This window comes from Camponotus floridanus, unplaced genomic scaffold, assembly GCF_003227725.1.
Source record: "Camponotus floridanus strain SB8 unplaced genomic scaffold, Cflo_v7.5 scaffold32, whole genome shotgun sequence".
In the NCBI taxonomy this organism is placed as follows: Eukaryota; Metazoa; Arthropoda; class Insecta; order Hymenoptera; family Formicidae; genus Camponotus; species Camponotus floridanus.
Window position 1 is genome coordinate 814,217 of NW_020229459.1, and position 17,715 is coordinate 831,931.

A 17,715-nucleotide genomic window follows, 5' to 3' on the forward strand; every position below is an offset into this window, starting at 1 on the left:
CGAATTGGCTTGGCTAAATTAGCGAGGCACGTCGTCCCGAAAAATTAATTGTACTTGGACTTGCTTCCAAGGCGCGATCCAATCGCTTCGCTTACAGCGTATTCGTCTATTCTGAAGCTCTTCTACGCTTTCGATCGCTCGAACGCGATCGTTTGGCAAAGCCGTAACCTTGCGGTTTGAATTAGACGCAAAGCACGCAAAGTACGCTAAACGCGCGGACGTCTTCTTCGAGATCTATCCGCGAAATCTCGTCTAAACTCGTCGTGGTCCTCTTGCGAAGAATGCCATCTTTAAGCGAAGGCGCAAAGGGCAATAGCCCGCATTGGAATGTCTCTTTGAAAAAACCGCACGGCCCGTTTGCGTGTTAACTGGTTTTAACTCGAAAGTAGTAGGACGGATACTTACAATACAAATATACAGGGTGTTCCATTTTAATGTCCCACCCCAAATAACTTTCTTATTTTTAATTTTACAAAAAGATGTTTCAGACAAAAGTTGTATGGTTTCAAGGGGGACATAAGATGGTGTCATTAGTTTGAACTTGAAGAGTTACGTGAAGATTACGTAAAGGTCATTTTGAATTTCTTTAATGGAACACCCTATATATTTTTGCATATTCTTGTAGCTTATCTCGAGAGTTTCCCAAAACACTATAAATAAACATTTTTTTATCAAGTACTTTTCGAGTTATAAGGCTTGAAATCATTTCTTAATTTTATATAAACCGTAAAATATCTTGTAAAATATTCATTTTTCGATTACCTCACCTTAATACTTTTATGTACAAAATAATAAAAGGAACCAATTGTGTAAAGAAAACACATAGTTGTTTCGAAGAAAAAATATGTAATTGTTAATTGCAAATTACATATTTTTTTTTCTTAAAAACAACTGTATGTTTTCTTTAGACCAATTGATTTCTCTCATTATTTTGTACATAAAAGTATTAAGGTAAGATAATCGAAAAATGAATATTTTACAAGATATTTTATGGTTTATGTAAAATTAAAAAATGATTTCAAACCTTATAACTCGGAAAGTATTCAATGAAAAAATACTTTATTATAGTGTTTTGGAAAGCTCTCGAGATAAGCTACAAGAATATGTAAAAATATATATGGTGTTCCATTTAAGAAATTCAAAATGACCTTTACGTAATCTTCATGTGACTCTTCAAGATCAAACTAATGACACCACTTTATGTCTCCCTTGAAACCATACAACTTTTGTCTGAAACATCTTTTTCTAAAATTAAAAATAAAAAAGTTATTTGAGGTTGGACATTAAAATGGGACACCCTGTATAGCGCGGAACGAAGGAATAACAATTTTAAGGCTGAGTCGAAACCGACTGGATCAGCTAGGGAAACCCCATCGGCGACTCGCTGTTTCCTAAATACATTACAGTCCCGTTTATAATATTGTAGACAGACTAGGGAACTCGCAATCTTCTTATCTACTTCTGCGAACAACGCACCGATCACTTTGGTTAAACGCTCTGGTGCTTTAAAGAAATTTGATTGTATCTTTTTGGAAAATTAACAACTTCTGATGTATAGTTGATGTTACAGTTATAAATTTTTAGGAGTTTGCGACGAGATAAGAGAGTACTTTGTCTTCGTTAATTTTGCGTAAATCTCACTTTAACGGAATTTTCATTCAATGTTTATGATTATCAAAGCATATACCCAGCAAATAACAGTTATATAACTGTTAGTTATAATTTTCCACTCAACAATATAACTGTTACATGTAACACGGCAAAGTACAACTAACAATTATATAAATGTTACTTGGCGTTTGCTGGGTAATATTCTAGATTAATAGCCAATAAAAAATTTAGTTTTCTTTTTAAATTTTGCTAAGAAGCAAAACCTCACGTTTCCTCGCAGCGAAATTAACGCAGCACTTTATACAGCAGAAGCGTCTAACCGAGACCGGCGCATTCGATCACCCTTGAACAAGTACGCTCGTTACAACGACGTCTCCATGCTGAAATTCGCTCGCCTAAGGTCGTTCTCGGCTCTATAATCCTCCACCCTGCCTGTGAAGCTGCGCCGGAAGTTTCTGTCGGTGTGGACGAGCTTCGGGCGCCGTTCCCTGAACGATCCGGGCCTCAAGCCAGGCCTGTTTGGCCGGTGCTGGTTCAACTGGTGTCTCCTGTCTGGAGTGTAAAAGTCGGCTGGACGTCCCTCGTAAGACCTCATGTCGTCGTACTCGTTGGAGCTCGTCGACCACCTCTTTGCACGCTCGGAGGGCAGTCCTCCGTAGGGTGGAGGAAGAGCAGCGTCGTTCCGGTAAGCTCGCGGCGGAGGCAACGGCGGCGTCTCGTCGACCCTGACACGGACGTCCACGTTGGCGTCCATGGTGGTCGACGGGCTCCTGGTCTGCAAGAGAAATCGAAGATCCCTCTCGTGGCGATACGAGGGATGGGCGATGCGCGGTGGATACGCGACAGCATCGGCTCGGAATGGCTCGACCGGGACGCGTCCCGTCCGTTCCCCGATGTAGGCGTCCGGGACCCGTCCCGTCCGTTCCCCGATGTAGGCGTCCGGGACGCGTCCCGTCCGTTCCCCGATGTAGGCGTCCGCGACGCAGCGCCCCGGAGGGTCCCGGATGGCCGGTGATCGGCTTGGACGAGCGGAATCTTCTCTCCCGGTGTATTCCATGGAGTTTCCGATCGGTACGATATTCTTGCCTCCGAAAGGATCGCCTGGGAAGACCTCTTGTAACGGGCTGGCGAAAATGAGCGTCCTACAAAGACGGATATGATTTATTAGATTGTTTGCTTGAAATACACGTTTATTAGAGTCAGGGAAATCGAGTCAGGAAAATCGAAAACTCAAAATTTTCACATGGTGATAACGAGGAAGTTTGACACGCTATATAAATAATAAAAAATATAATTAAAAATGCATAATAAAAATATATAATTAAAAATATAATTAAATATACATAAATATACATAATTAAAAATATAATTAAATATACATAAATATATAATTAAAAATATAATTAAAAATACATAATTAAAAATGTAATTAAATTATATAATTAAAAATATAATTAAATTATATAATTATATATAATACATGATAAAAAGTATAATTAAATTATAATTAAATAATTAAAAATTATTAATTATAATTAAATAATTAAATAATTATTTAATTATAATTAAATAAAAAAGAAAACTTGGAGAGAGAAGAATTTTTAAGAATTTAAAAATGCGAGTAGAAAAGATTGCAGGTCTGAATGAAAAATACAAGAAGAAATACAATGGCATATATGAAATATATCGCCAAGTGTGAAAAGTTAATAATGATATATGTAAGATAATTACCAATTAATAAGCCACAACACACGCCATTATGCGATGAGAGCAAGCAGAAACAAAATTCAGCATAATATTCATTATTAATAAGCAATAAATAATCAATATTAATAATAATCGATAAATCTAGTTTACACAAATTTTGTAGCTATCCCAGCAAACAAAGTAACATTTATATAACTGTTAATTGTAATTTTCCACTCAACAACACAGGGTGTATCTTAAAAAGCTTCCACTAAGCAAATAACGTTATTCCTGATTAAAAACCGAGTCGAAAAGTCCTGAATCACTTTTTTCCATAATGCTTAATAAACCAGTAATTAATGAGTCGCGTCAATAAAAAGACAAACTTCTGCGTTATCAATATATGAAGATTTGGATAAACAAAAAAAATAAACTGTTTTGCGTTAATTTTTAAACAATTCATTTTTTCAGAAATCTTTTTAATACTTAAATCTCACATTGTTCTGTGCATGAAAGTATTAAGGTAAGATAATCGAAAAATGAATATTTCACTAGATATTTTATGATTTATGTAAAATTAAGAAATTAGTTCAAGCCTCATAACTCGAAAAGTACTTAATGAAAAAATACTTAATTATAGTGTTTTGGAAAGCTCTCGAGATAATCTACAAAAATATGCAAAAATATATAGGGTGTTCCGTTTAAGAAATTCAAGGTGATCTTCATGTGACCTTCGGATGACTCTTCAGGGTCAAACTAATGGCACCATCTTATGTCCCCCTTCGAACCAAACAACTTTTGTTTGAAACATTTTTTTCTTAAATGCTTTGTTAAAGAAATAATCTAGTGGAACTTTTAAAATGGGACACCCTGTATAATTGTTACTTGGTGTTTCCTGGGATTATCGCAAAGAATATGAATGCACATATAGCGAGAGAAAGCGAAAGAGACAGAGAAAGAGACGCCAACATTTATTTAAAAAAATAGCACACCACGAATAAAATATAGAGATAACGACAAGACTTACCTGGTGCTCTCTCGCTTTTGATCATAGACAGAATACATTTTGTCTCTTGGCATAAATTCCTCGAACGACGGCATCCTTCTTCTGGGATTCAATCTTTCCCTCGAGCGCGGGCCCTTCTCGCTTCTGCCGACTGGGCTCTGGACGCACTCGATACCTTGGTTGATAAGCTCCTGATCAGCGAGGTTCTGAAACTCGTCCGCGGTCACCAGCGTGTACCTTCGCCTGTTCTGCTTCAGAATCGACTTGAGGCAGAAGTACGTCCTCGAGTCGGGGAGCTTCCAGCAGGCCTCGTTCGACATGGGATTCACCATGATCCTGCTGCGCGGCTCGAGCTTCGGGATGGTGCCGTTGCTGCTCACGTTCCTCGGCGAGACGCTCGGCTCGTCGAGGGAGAAGGACCGGTGATGGGCCAGAGAGGGTGGCAGCCTTCTATGAATACGTTCGGGAAAATGCAGTCTCTCGATCGGAAGAGTCCTCTCTGGCACGTTGAAGCCTGCTCTGCCGCCTCCCATCAGTTCCTCCTCGTTCTCCAGGATGTTCTCCAGACTCCTGACATTTCCATTCGGAAACGCGACCGCCGGTTCCGCCCGCGAACGCAAGTTGGGCTCGGAAATGTCGCGGGGCATAGGCCCAATAAGGTCTGCCGATGAGGTGAACGTTTGCGAGCTCGCGACGGATTTATTTCTGGCGACCACGCGAGGAGGAACGTCCGTATTGATCGTTTGCGTGCTGGTGGAGATTCTGCCGCAGCTGCCGCACTTGCTCGGAGATGCTCCGGCTTGAAGATTGTCCATGGAATGGGGCATCACGTTCCCGGGAGGATGCAAGCGGCCGTCAGCCGTCGTCCGGAGGGTTGCTATCTCGCTCTCGAAGGTATCGCTGGCGATACTCGTCGCAGGAACACCTGGAACACCTGGAACACCTGGAGGCAGCTCGCTGCTGGCCGCAATTTCAACGTAACTACGCTCGTAATCGTTCGCGTTCCCGTGACACGGGCATGGGCAGTGACACTCGCACGGCATCGGCGACAGCGCCTGTATAGTCGGATCGTTGGCGTTGCAAGGGGGATGCGTCACGTCGCTCGGGACGACGTTTGCGGCGACGGTAGTCGCCGCGATCGCGTTCCGATGATCGTGTTCGGCGCGCTCGTAGAGAAGCGCCTCGGAGTAGCTGGGTACCATGTCGGTCGCGACATCCGCCTCTCGTCGTTGCGCTTGCCAATTCTCCTGATTTCGCTCCGGGCCGTCGTTACGAGGCGTGGCGGGATCCATCAGCAGCGCCTCGCTGTAACTGGGCGCCAACATGTAAGAGCCTGGCTGGCTCAGCTGGCTCATGGACGCGTGGATGGGTTCGCCGGAAGTTGGAGTGTCGTAATTCACGCCGAAGAGCTTGGTGACCTGTGATAAAGAAGTTTTTTATACAGGGTGTCCCACTTTCACACTTGAATATCTCAAAACCATGGCGGTTTCGGTGAAAATGTTTTAAACAAAAGTTGTATGATTTTAAAGAGGCTATAAGATGGCGTCATTGGTTTTACCTTGGAAACCGCTATGGTTTCGAGATATTCGAGTGTAAAAGTTAAAATGGGACACCTTGTATATTTCCATTGGGACTTGATCGCAATTTTTATATCGAACAAATTTCTGTCCGAGACTACGGTTATTGAATATTGAAACTGTCAATGCCGAATCAATCATGTAACGATTAATTTCTTTCTCTCTTCTTTACCTGATAATCGGCATATTGCGTTTTATATTCGATGATCACCCTCAGCGGCCAGCTGAGCAACAGGGCGCTCAGACACCAGTAAATGTAACGATTCGTGAACCAGGGATTACCAAGAACGGCGACCAGCATCGTGTTGACGTTATATCCGAGATCAAGACCCTCTCTCATTTCCATGTAATCGTCACTGAGTTCCTAGAAAGACAAGTGTACATTATTTCTTTCATCATTTCAACAATTTTCTACATAAAGTTACCTATCCAGCAAACACCAAATAACAGTTATATAACTTCTAATATATAACTTATAATTTACCACGAGCGGTGTGTAACTGTTATATAACGTGTAACAGTTATATTGTTGAGTGGGAAATTATAACTAACAATTATATAAATGTTACTTGGTGTTTGCTGGGTATATGCCTACCAAAAGTTCCAGGACGATCGAATATTTCATAAACTATGCACTTTAGAAAGAAATGTTTCAGACAAAAGTTGTATGGTTTGAAGGGGGCCATAAGATGGTGTCATTGATTTGATCTTGAAAAGTCGTTTGAAGGTCACGTGAAGGTAATCTTCAATTTTTTAAATGGAACCACCTATTTTTTATTACATATTCTTGTAGCTTATATCGAGAGCTTTCCAAAACACTATAATTAAGTTAGTTTTCATTAAATACTTTCCGAGTTATGGAGGCTTGAAGTCATTCCTTAAATTTACATAAACCGTAATATATCTAGTAAAATATCATTTTTCGATTATCTTGCCTTAATACTTTTATGTACAAAATAATGAAAGGAATCAATTGATGTAAAGAAAACGCGTAATAGTTTCTAAAAAAAATATGTAATTTGCAATTAACAATTACATATCTTTTCTCAAAAACAACTATGTTTTTTATTAACATTAATTGATTCCTCACACTGTTCTGTGCACAAAAGTATTAAGGTAAGATAATCGAAAAATGAATATTTTACTAGATATTTTATGGTTTATGTAAACTTACGAAATTATTTCAAGCCTCATAACTCGAAAAGTACTTGAAATATTCGACTGTCCCGGATCTTTTGGTAGGCGCTGTATATCCCAGCAAACACAGAATACTGCAGCAAAGTTGCGACAATATACATTAATTATGAGAAACGAAAATCCAAGCTTCTGACAGAGATATAAAGCCGGTTGTCGCTTATTTTCGTACTTGCTCGGCGAAGAATCGCGATCGAGCCTCCTCGAACTCCGTGGCGGACCTTATGTTGGAAAATGCGAAGCCCTTGGTGAGCATAATCTTCGTGATCGGTATCTTCGGCTCGAGTATTAATTCCTTGCTGATGTCCTTCACTCCGCAATAATCGTAGTAGTAGTGGGAGGTGGCCGAGTGTGTGTTCACCCTCTCGTAATAGACCTGCGGAGGAGCGAGCCGGGGGGGTCAGGGGGGGGAGGGAGATTCGTCGGGCGCGTCCTTAACCCTTTCGCTATCGCGACATCGCTGTTACTATGCAATTGCAATATGCAGAAACGGAATATCTACATCTGCGATTTTTATCGAGCTACCTCTTTATCTAGAGGCTTGTCAAAGTACTGAAACAGATAGGATGCCAGAATATCGCCTTGAAACGGTGGATCTCTATTATACTGATGTAAAACAACGTATAGTGTTACAGACGTATCTTACGCTCTATACAGGGTGTCTCATTTTAACTTGGACAGTAAAATATCTCAAAAACTAAGCCCAGCAAACAAAAATGTTTCAGACAAAAATTGTATGGTTTCGATGGAGACATAAGATGGTACCATTGACAAAAAAAAGTAAAATCAATTGGTGTAAAAAAAACACATAGTTGTTTCAAAGAAAAAATATGCAATTGTTAATTGCAAATTACATATTTTTTCTTAAAGATAACTATGTGCTTTCTTTATATTGATTCCTCTCATTATTTTGTACTTAAAAGTATTTAATTAGCAAGGCAAGATAATCGAAAAATGAATATTTTTACTAGATATATTACTTATGTTCATGTAAAATTAAGAAATGATTTCAAGCCTCATAACTCGAAAAGTACTCAATGAAAAAATATTTTATTATAGTGTTTTGGAAAGCTCCCGAGATAAGCTACAAGAATATGTAATGAGAAAATGTAGGTTCCGTTTAAGAAATTGAAAGTGACCTTCATGTGATCTTCAAATAACTCTTCATGGTCAAACCAATGGTACCATCTTATGTCCCCCTCGAAACCATACAACTTTTGTCGGAAACATTTTTGTTTGCTGGGCCTAGTTTTTGAGATATTTTACTGTCCAAGTTAAAATGGGACACCCTGTATAAATCTTTCGGCCTAGTTTTTGAGAGTATTTTATATATATATATATATATTTTACTTATATATATATTTTACTGTCCAAGTTAAAATGGGACACTCTGTATAAATCTCTCCTTTTAGATAACTTCCCGAAGGATTTCGCGGATGCCTGGAAAAACGTTGGCGGAAGGGTTGGAAGAGGTGCGCTTAAAGGTCCGATGAAGCCGAATGGGGCCGCGTGGATGCGTCACCTGCGTCGTCGTATAATTATCCCCGTTCCTATAACGCGTGATTTGCCGTTTCCTGCGCACGTAGTGGTAGGAAACGGCCTTCCACCATATCCTCGGCTGTGCCATCTTCAGCTGCGTCAGTTTCGATAGCACGCTGTCCTGGCTCTCCGCATGCAGTAGATCGATTCTGATCGGCGAATGATAGCACTCCACCAGATAGACCAGATACAGCATCCCCATAAATGCCACCTGCACGACAGACAGAGAGAGAGAGAGAAAGAGAGAGGGAGAAAGAGACAAAGGGGGAGAGAAAAGAGGGTAAAAGAGCCGCTGGAGCGGCGTGGCATGCATCCAAGCGTGCGTAAAGGGAGGAGGAAGAGAAGCCAGAGGGACGTCGATATTACTTCTCGTCGAGTGATAAAAAAAAAGACAACGTACCCGGTCGATTCGTGGGGTATGGGGAGAAAAAGCGGAAAGAGGGCCTGCTCTTTTTTTCTCTCGCTTTCCATTTCGAGTGTTACGTACCGGAATATATATGTAGCCGTCGTCGCAGGGCGACGAGATGTGCTTGGTGCTCCTGATGGGATACTTGGAATAGTTGACCATGATCTGTGGAAGAAGAGAGGAGTTTTCAGCGTTTTTTTCCTTTTTGCAGGATCGTAGAAAGGAATTTCTTTAAGCATCGTGACGCGAAATTGACAGTGTTTGCTATTTCAAAATTATCTAGATAAAGATAAAGGTAAAAATCCGTAAATTTATCCTTAATCCTTTCTCTTTTCCTAAAGAATATTTAAATAATAGCAAAAAGATATATAAACGATATGATAAATATTTATTTATTAATTTATATTTATAATATATTAATAATATAATAATAATATATTTATAATATATTAATAATAATAATATGAAAAATATATTTTAGATAGATTTTTAGAAGCTTGCCTGGAAAATTTTTTTGCATAATGAAAACATCATCTTAGACAATTTTTAGATAAGATGACATATATTTTTTATCTAAGATAAAGATAGAGATATTTTGTATTTCTTCATTTAGTTAAAATAAAAATAAAGATGATCCATTTCTTTATCTAGATAATTATCTAGATAATTTTATGTAGATACCAGCAAACACTGGAGATGGATCAGTCTTGTCACGTACCTTGGTAACGTTGGCGCATCGGCACCACGTCACTGCCGCGAGACAACCGTATATAAGAACCGTCAGCACCAAACATTTGCAGTTGGGCTCTTTTTGCAGCGCGCCGCACAACGTCTGAGGCACCGGTCGCTGCTGAGGGTGAAAGATTAATGTACGAGGGTTCGTTAGCTATTGAGAGGGCGGAAAGCGCTTATTGGAAATTAATGTTCGGCTAATGGATGGCGTAACGTTTCAATGAAATTGCCAATTTTGCTTCGGATGTCTTCAATATGTGCCATGTTATAGACATTATTAATTTCTCTTCTATTATTTTTCATCTGCATCGATAAAAGAGACTATCTTTTTTGAATCTTGGAATTTAAATAAATCTGGAATCTTTTATATCGTATCAAATTGATAATTTTTATAAATATTAATATCTCTTTCATTTATTCGGAATAAATAACACTATTTTATCTGTACATCTGGACAAAATTTTATAGTGATGCATTACGGTTATACTTCTTGATTAAGTGGAATGAAATTATCAATATTTTTTCATTAGGAAAATATGTGCATATTAATTCTTTTCAGATTAAATCCAGCAAACACCAGGTAACATTTATGCAATTGTTAGTTGTAATTTCCCACTCAACAATATAACTGTTACACATTATATATAACTAATAATAATATATAATAATATAACTGTAATAATATATAATAATATATAATAATATAACTATAATAATATATAATAATAATATATAATAATATAACTATAATAATAGATAATAATAATATATAAAAATATAATTATAATAATATATAATAAAATATAATAATATATAATATTTATTATGATAATATGTTACAGTTATATTATAATAACATGTAACAGTTATATTATTGAGTGGGAAATTATAACAAGCAGTTATAATATTTGGTGTTTGCTGGGAAGTATACTCTTCTTCTGGAGTGCAATATTCTTCTTCTAGTTTTGCTCCAAGAGTCAACAAATTCCGAGCAACTAATTGGAATCAATTTCATACGACGTTTGAATTGATTGTAGAGGGGGAAGGGGGTCCGGCATTCGCCAACGTACTTCCTCGTTTTCTCGATTCATCGTGATCGTGTTATCCAGCAGGCCTCCCCTCGAATTGGACGATTGTAACAGACGTCAGAGACGAAATTGCGTCATTTCAGCGTAGTACGTCACCCTTCTCGTTCACTCCTCGTCGAATCGGGAGCACCCTCCTGCGATCCTGCGGCATCACGATAACAATCTATTATTCTCTTCCATTGAAGGACATTTTTACGTTGAATTTATATAATACGCGAGATACCGTAATATTATCCGCGAGATACCGTTATATTATATAGCAAGCACCAAATAACAGTTAAGTATAATTGTCCACTCAACGATATAACTGTTACATAACAGTTATATAACATTTACATAACATGTTTACAAACTACAACAAACCAATATAAAAATGTTACTTGGTGTTTGCTGGGATTCATTATGAATACGTCCGAGCTTTCTGTCGGAGAGGCAGCTTTTGCAAGCAAATTGCCCCGTCTGAAAATGATTTATGTCGACATCTCGATATTCAATGGAATCCGATACAAAATACATAAATTCTTTCGCCGCAAAATTGGAAATTTTTCTCCACTTCAACAAAGTCGAATGAACGAGCCGATCTTCAAAAATTGCGGATATTTTTTTTTTACTTAATTTTACTTTAATTTTTTTTTACTTAATTTTACTTTAATTTCTTTTTTGTCTTTTTATCTCGGGATTTTTTCAGAAGCTACGTGATTGCGTTGTGAGAGTTCGAAGCGATCGAGGTTTATCGACGTTTCGGGTGGAAGAAATAATAGCATCCACGTGTTTACGGGATTCGCACATTAATTTATGTAAAGATTGCAAAATCAATTGTTTAGCAATTTGGCTATCACGCACATCGAGGTCGAAATTAATCTGGCCTCGTCAAATGTCTTCACATCTTCAAGAATATTTTGCAAAAAGCACCCTAGCAAACACCAAGCAACAGTATAACTGTTTATAATTTATTATTATATATTATATTATATATTATATAAATTATTATATAAATTATTATATATTAATTAATATTATAATAAATTAATAAATATTATTATAATTTATATATAATTTTATATATAATTATTATATAAATTAATATATATTATGTTATATATTATTATATAAATTTATTTTATTAATTTATTATATATTATTATATTATTTATATTATTTATATAACTGTTATAATTTCCTGCTCAACAATATAACTGTTATATACCTATTATATGTTAAATAACAATTATATTGTTGAGTGGGAAATTATAAGTAAATTTTATGACTGTTACTTGGTGTTTGCTCGGACCCTGTACATAAGATTGGAAAAGGTGCTAATGACTGCGGAATGTCAGCGGTGCAACGTGCAAAAATTCCTCCGCGTGCAACGCCACTTTTCCGATATATCAAAGGTATTCGAGCATTATTAACGCAGACTAATGTAAGAGCAAAAAAGATTTTGCTCGCGATCAACATAATTAGCTGGGCAAACGCGAGCGTCATGCAATTCCTATAATTGCTTTTGAATATTAAACGCGATCATACATGAACATGAAATATTTTACACTCTATCGATAATAGATCCATTTTCCTAATCAGTTTCGCCACAAGTTGAGCTCGTGAAGCAAAGGGAAATGAAGAAACATCAAGACAGAGAGACGCATACATGTCATGCAAGCATTGTTTGCTGATATCTAGATAAAATTATCTAGATAATCATCTAGATAAAGAAATGGATCATCTTTATCTTTAACCAGATGAAGAAATACAAGGTATCTTTATCTTAGATGAAAAATATATGTCATCTCTCTCTAAAGATTGTCTAAGATGACGTTTTCATTATGCAAAAAAGTTTTCCAGGCAAGCTTCTAAAAATCTATCTAAAATATCTAAAATATATTTTTTATATTATTATTATTAATATATTATAAATATATTATAAATATAAATTAATAAATAAATATTTATCATATCATTTATATATCTTTTTGCTATTATTTAAATATTCTTTAGGAAAAGAGAAAGAATATGTGTTTATGATTTTAATATCCCAGTTATAATCTGCGTCACATTTTTTACAAATATTTATAATCTTCTAAAATAAACAAAAATATGTAGATAATTATCTAGATTATCGCAATAATCATCTCATCTTTCATCTAGATTAAGTAAAAGCAAAATCATCTTTATCTCATCTAAGATAAATTTACGGACTTATATCTTTATCTTTATCTAGATAATTTTGAAATTATTTACAGCAAACACTGCGTGCAAGTTACATACATCATGTTTGTGCCCGACACACGCGGCTTGCACACGATTATCGTACTTTACCGCCACTTTGGGGGACATCTAGCCGACATTCGCCACATCCTTGCGTCGCGTGCCGCGCGATCACAAGACTCCCACATACGTATCCTCGAATTCCGGAGGACCTACCCCACCTGCTCGCATCGGAGCAGCCCCGCTGGGGTGGAAAATTATCGAGTGCGCCGATATATATCCGCACGCCTAAGTTTGCAGCGCGTCATGGGTGTGGATCCGCTCCCAGGAAACGTGCCGCGATCACTGCTAAGCGGCTCCACCGAACGGAGCGTCCCCGCGGCGGCGCCCCGACTGACAGACGGGGGTGGCTCGGTGCCGACGTCGGTGGGGATTGTTCTGCCCGCCTGGCATCGCTCGCGTCGCTCACCTCGCTCGTTCTCTTCCTCGTCCTGGATCCTTGCCCGACTCGTCGCACGCGCGAGCGTTCGCGACTAGGCTCTCTCCGGGACCTTGAACAGCCTCCGCCGCCTCCCCCGATGACTCGTCTATTAACGAGAGCGCTTACGAAGGTCGTCGGCGCCGCTTTCCGGACAAGGGCCATCAATTATGCGAATGACATTGGTTCTTCAGGTTTTTCCGCCCTCCATGGATTATCTTCAAGAGAGAAAGAGATAGAATTAGAGAGAGAATTTTATGATTGGAAATTCCGTGACGAAGTGGAGTTATAAAGAGATTCTTCACACAGTAAAAAGTTTTCTGTTAAATTTAACATATTTCACGTGTCCCAATTTATCCATTCTAATTTTAATGTTAATTTAACAGAGGGCAAGTATGTAAATAAATAACACAAGTAATATGTTTAAAAATTAACACAAAAGTGTAACGCTTAAACTTTATCTGGAAATAAAGTTTATGTTAAATTAACATATTTATAATGTTAAATTTAATTTAAAAGAAAATGTTATTCTTACATTTTTATGATAAATAACAGAAGAGATATGTTGACTTAATATATGGAAACTGTTATAGAGAGAAAAATAACACAACTTATCTGTTCATTTTAACATATAACATATTTCGTCAAAAATTCATGCATTTACATATTAATTGTGTTATTTTAACTCTTAGAAATGGTGAATATTAACTCAACGCAGAAATGTCAAAATAACGCAATGATAATATGTTACATTAACATAAAACACGTTTTTACAAGAGAAAATTTTAACAGAAAAACAAAATGTTTTTTACCGTGCATAGAAAAAAGGACATTCATATTTTAACATGGAAATCTTGGTGCTTGCTGGCAGCAGATTTTATAATTATACGAAATCGTGATATTTTCAAATCGTAACAATAGAAAGACTGGTACTTTGGATATTTATACATATCGCTAAAAATGCCCATAAACTATCAGAAATGTCTTGTTTGAAATTTCTCTTTTTCAAATTTTGACTCGAATGTTTCGCATCGTGAATATGACGCATTCTTAGTCCAAGGATCGATCGAGCTGTTAATTAATTAAAGCTAAAGTTACAAGGTTCAATTAAAATTACAACGTTCTGCTTCGTGAGCTTCCAAGTTTCAATTCTCAAGGCGCTTCTCCGTTTTCCGGATTCGCGGCGTCAGAAGTTTTATTCGCAAAGATTTCACACGAAGGGATTGATCACCCGTGTCGCTTCAATTTGAATAAAATTTTCAGGAAATGCTTTCCAAGATGGATCTTGTAAAGTTGTTATTTCTCCAGAGTTCTTTCCGCACAGAAAAAAAAGGATATTCTTGTTTTGAAAATATATTTAGTTTTAACGTGGAAATCTTGAAATGAGATATTGCGTTAATTAAAGAAAAATATAATTGCGTAAATAATTGCTTACTTGAATAAAGCCATTTTATATAGTTCAATCAAGAAAAATATATTCTCATGATTTAAGATTTAATTTTCTCGAATGGAAGAGAAACAATGTTAGATAGAAAGTAACATTTTTAAATCAAGGATTATAATTTTCTTAAAGCAGAATTAAATAATCATATATTCTTGAGGTGACAATTACAATATTAAAATAAGACTGTAATATTGTTGAAATTTAAAATTATTAAATTCTTCCAAAAAGATTATAAAATTGTTAATTGTTCGTATATACGAAACAATGAACGCGTTAATTTAAGTATATAAGTTTTGATTCGACACTTATTTTTTTTCTGTGAGATTCTTTGCGCAACCAAGTTCTACATTTTTTTTAACATGGAAATCTTGAAATGAGATTATTGCGTTAATTAAAGAAAAATATAATTGCGTAAATAATTGCTTACTTGAATAAAACCATTTTATATAGTTCAATCAAGAAAAATATATTCTTATGATTTAAGATTTAATTTTCTCGAATGGAAGAGAAACAATGTAAGATAGAAAGTAACATTTTTAATTCAAGGATTATAATTTTCTTAAAGCAGAATTAAATAATTATATATTCTTGAGGTGGCAATTACAATATTAAAATAAGACTATAATATTGTTGAAATTTAAAATTATTAAATTCTTCCAAGAAGATTATAAATTGTTGCGTATATACGAAACAATAAACGCGTTAGTTTAAATATATAAAATTTGATTTGACTCTTATTTTTTTTCTGTGCAGAAGCAGCATCTACCTATCATAAGGCGAGGGAAGTGTGACATCGACCCTAAAAGTCATGATTTTCCTGTTATCTCGTCCTTCCTGTGTAGTTATCGTGGGAACTACAACTATGCGGGATAAAGACGCGCGTTTTGGCGCCGTCTCGACGGGTATCTATTGATTGCAATTTGAGATGCTGGCAAGAGAAGGGGACGCGATCTGGAAAAACAATAACTCATAATTCATTAGCAATGAAGCGTCAAAAAATCTAAATATCATCCCAGCAAACACCAAGTAATATTTATATAATTGTCAGTTGCAATTTCTCACTCAACAATATAATTGTTACATGTAATGTAACTGTTACATAACATGTAACAATTATATTCTTGAGTGGGAAATTATAAATAAGTTTTATAACTGTCATTTGGCGTTTGCTGGGATTAATTATTTATATATAAATATTAATTATTTATATTTAATTATTTATATATAAATATTTATATTTAATTATTTATATATAAATATTTATATTATTCCATATATTGGGAGTTTTTAAAAAGAGATTACATTTTTTTAACATACTTAATTTGTTCAATTTTTACAGAGCTAGAAAATTAAAAAAAAATATCTATATTTATTATCCTCAATATATTTTTAAACATAGAAGAGTTGGAAATATTAAAACATTTTTTTCTATTCACATTTGACATTTAATTACATGACGCCTTAATCGAGAAATAATAAAACAAGATCAAAGTATTAAACTCAATTTCCGATTTCGAAAATCAGAAATAGATTTTCTCAAATATATCTACATATTTTACAGGGAAATCTTGGTTCTTGTATTCATCTTCGCTGCGAGAAATTCTTGCTGGATAAATTGCTCGCTGGATTTGACAAATGACGATAATGCATACGCCCAGTTTAAACAGATAGATCGGCTTTAATATTATTTATGAAAGTACCGAGAGATCTAGGAAGCTGCACTGACACCCTTTAAACGATTTGACCTTATTTTTTTCAGAGTAATCAATAGGCGAGGGTTCTACTAATAAATACTTAGACAAATCGATAAGTAAGCAGAATCAACAAAGTGTCGTCTAAATAAATTTGCGACGAAATATACATATATATATATATATATACATATACATATGTGTATGTTGTTTAGACATGCGCGTATGTAATTTTGCGAGCGCGAGATTTATTTTATTTATGCGCGTACTTTCTTAATTGCCATAAAATAATGTATCTCTTATAAATTTAATAAATAATTTAATAAATAGTTTATCTCTTATAAATTTAGGCGAGTAAGAAAGTGAATGCATCAAAAAAAGGGACAACGCGAGTCAACTTACCACGTTGTAACGTAATTTCTACTACTTTGGAAGCCGGCCAAACCCGCATTCTGTCTATACATTGATTCTTCAGAGCCGCCGTATGCATATATGTATATCAATTGATTTTGAGGATATTTATATGCAAAGGATGGTGCGTGGGATATCTTGGAATAAATTTGTTTAGGTCTTCTTAACATGTCTAACACCTGCCAAACGATACAAAAAAGCCAGAAATTTCTAAATGAAGCTTATTGCTCGAATTTCCATACATGTACATTTATATGACCGAAATCCATTTAAATGTTTATTTCGCAAAAAGTGCTGCATCAATTATGGAACTATTGTTTGATTAAAATCGATGTGTATATGTACATTAAAAGATTTTACACGCATAAAAGATCTTTTATTGTACAGTACATATATATATATATATATATGTAATGTTTTCGCACTTGTTATAATTTTAATTGCAATAATATGCTACATGTGACCAAAATTAAACAATGCGCTTCAAGAAATATTTACTAAAATATATAAAATATTTTATTTATGTTAAACTGAACATCTATTATTTCTACTAAAAATAAATGTCATTCAGCATTAAAAATTTAATTTAATATAATTTTGTTTTCATTATAATGAAAGAAAATATTTATAAGTGATTTTTTTCTTGA

The 17,715-nt window shown here is 35.6% G+C and overlaps 1 protein-coding gene across 9 annotated transcripts; it reads right to left on the reverse strand.

Moving 5' to 3' along the window:
* Positions 1 to 1,250: 1,250 nt before the first annotated feature.
* Positions 1,251 to 17,414, reverse strand: LOC105259544 (Transmembrane protein 151B). Of its 9 annotated transcripts, XM_025410452.1 has the most exons (10): positions 17,060 to 17,414; positions 15,733 to 15,917; positions 13,514 to 13,740; positions 10,822 to 10,981; positions 9,738 to 9,869; positions 8,597 to 9,184; positions 7,247 to 7,450; positions 6,053 to 6,244; positions 4,325 to 5,721; positions 1,251 to 2,753 (listed from the first exon to the last, which is right to left on the reverse strand). In XM_025410452.1, the coding sequence occupies exons 4-10, from the start codon at positions 10,840 to 10,842 to the stop codon at positions 1,973 to 1,975; spliced, it is 3,315 nt and encodes a 1,104-aa protein (XP_025266237.1). In that variant the 5' UTR covers positions 10,843 to 10,981; positions 13,514 to 13,740; positions 15,733 to 15,917; positions 17,060 to 17,414; the 3' UTR covers positions 1,251 to 1,972. The 9 variants fall into 9 exon arrangements, with proteins under 9 accessions (XP_025266237.1, XP_025266244.1, XP_025266238.1 ...); XM_025410459.1 differs by lacking the exons at positions 13,514 to 13,740; positions 15,733 to 15,917; positions 17,060 to 17,414 and adding an exon at positions 13,156 to 13,504 and having other exon boundaries at positions 8,597 to 8,824; positions 9,101 to 9,184; XM_025410453.1 differs by lacking the exons at positions 15,733 to 15,917; positions 17,060 to 17,414 and having other exon boundaries at positions 13,514 to 13,760.
* Positions 17,415 to 17,715: the final 301 nt, after the last annotated feature.

Coding starts and splice junctions, on each gene's coding strand:
- LOC105259544 (XM_025410452.1), bottom strand. CDS start 10,842: ATGAATCGAGAAAACGAGGAA. Junction 9,870..10,821: donor TGAATCGAGAAAACGAGGAA/GTACGTTGGCGA, acceptor TTTCACCCTCAG/CAGCGACCGGTGCCTCAGAC. Junction 7,451..8,596: donor ATAATTATACGACGACGCAG/GTGACGCATCCA, acceptor GCTCCTCCGCAG/GTCTATTACGAGAGGGTGAA.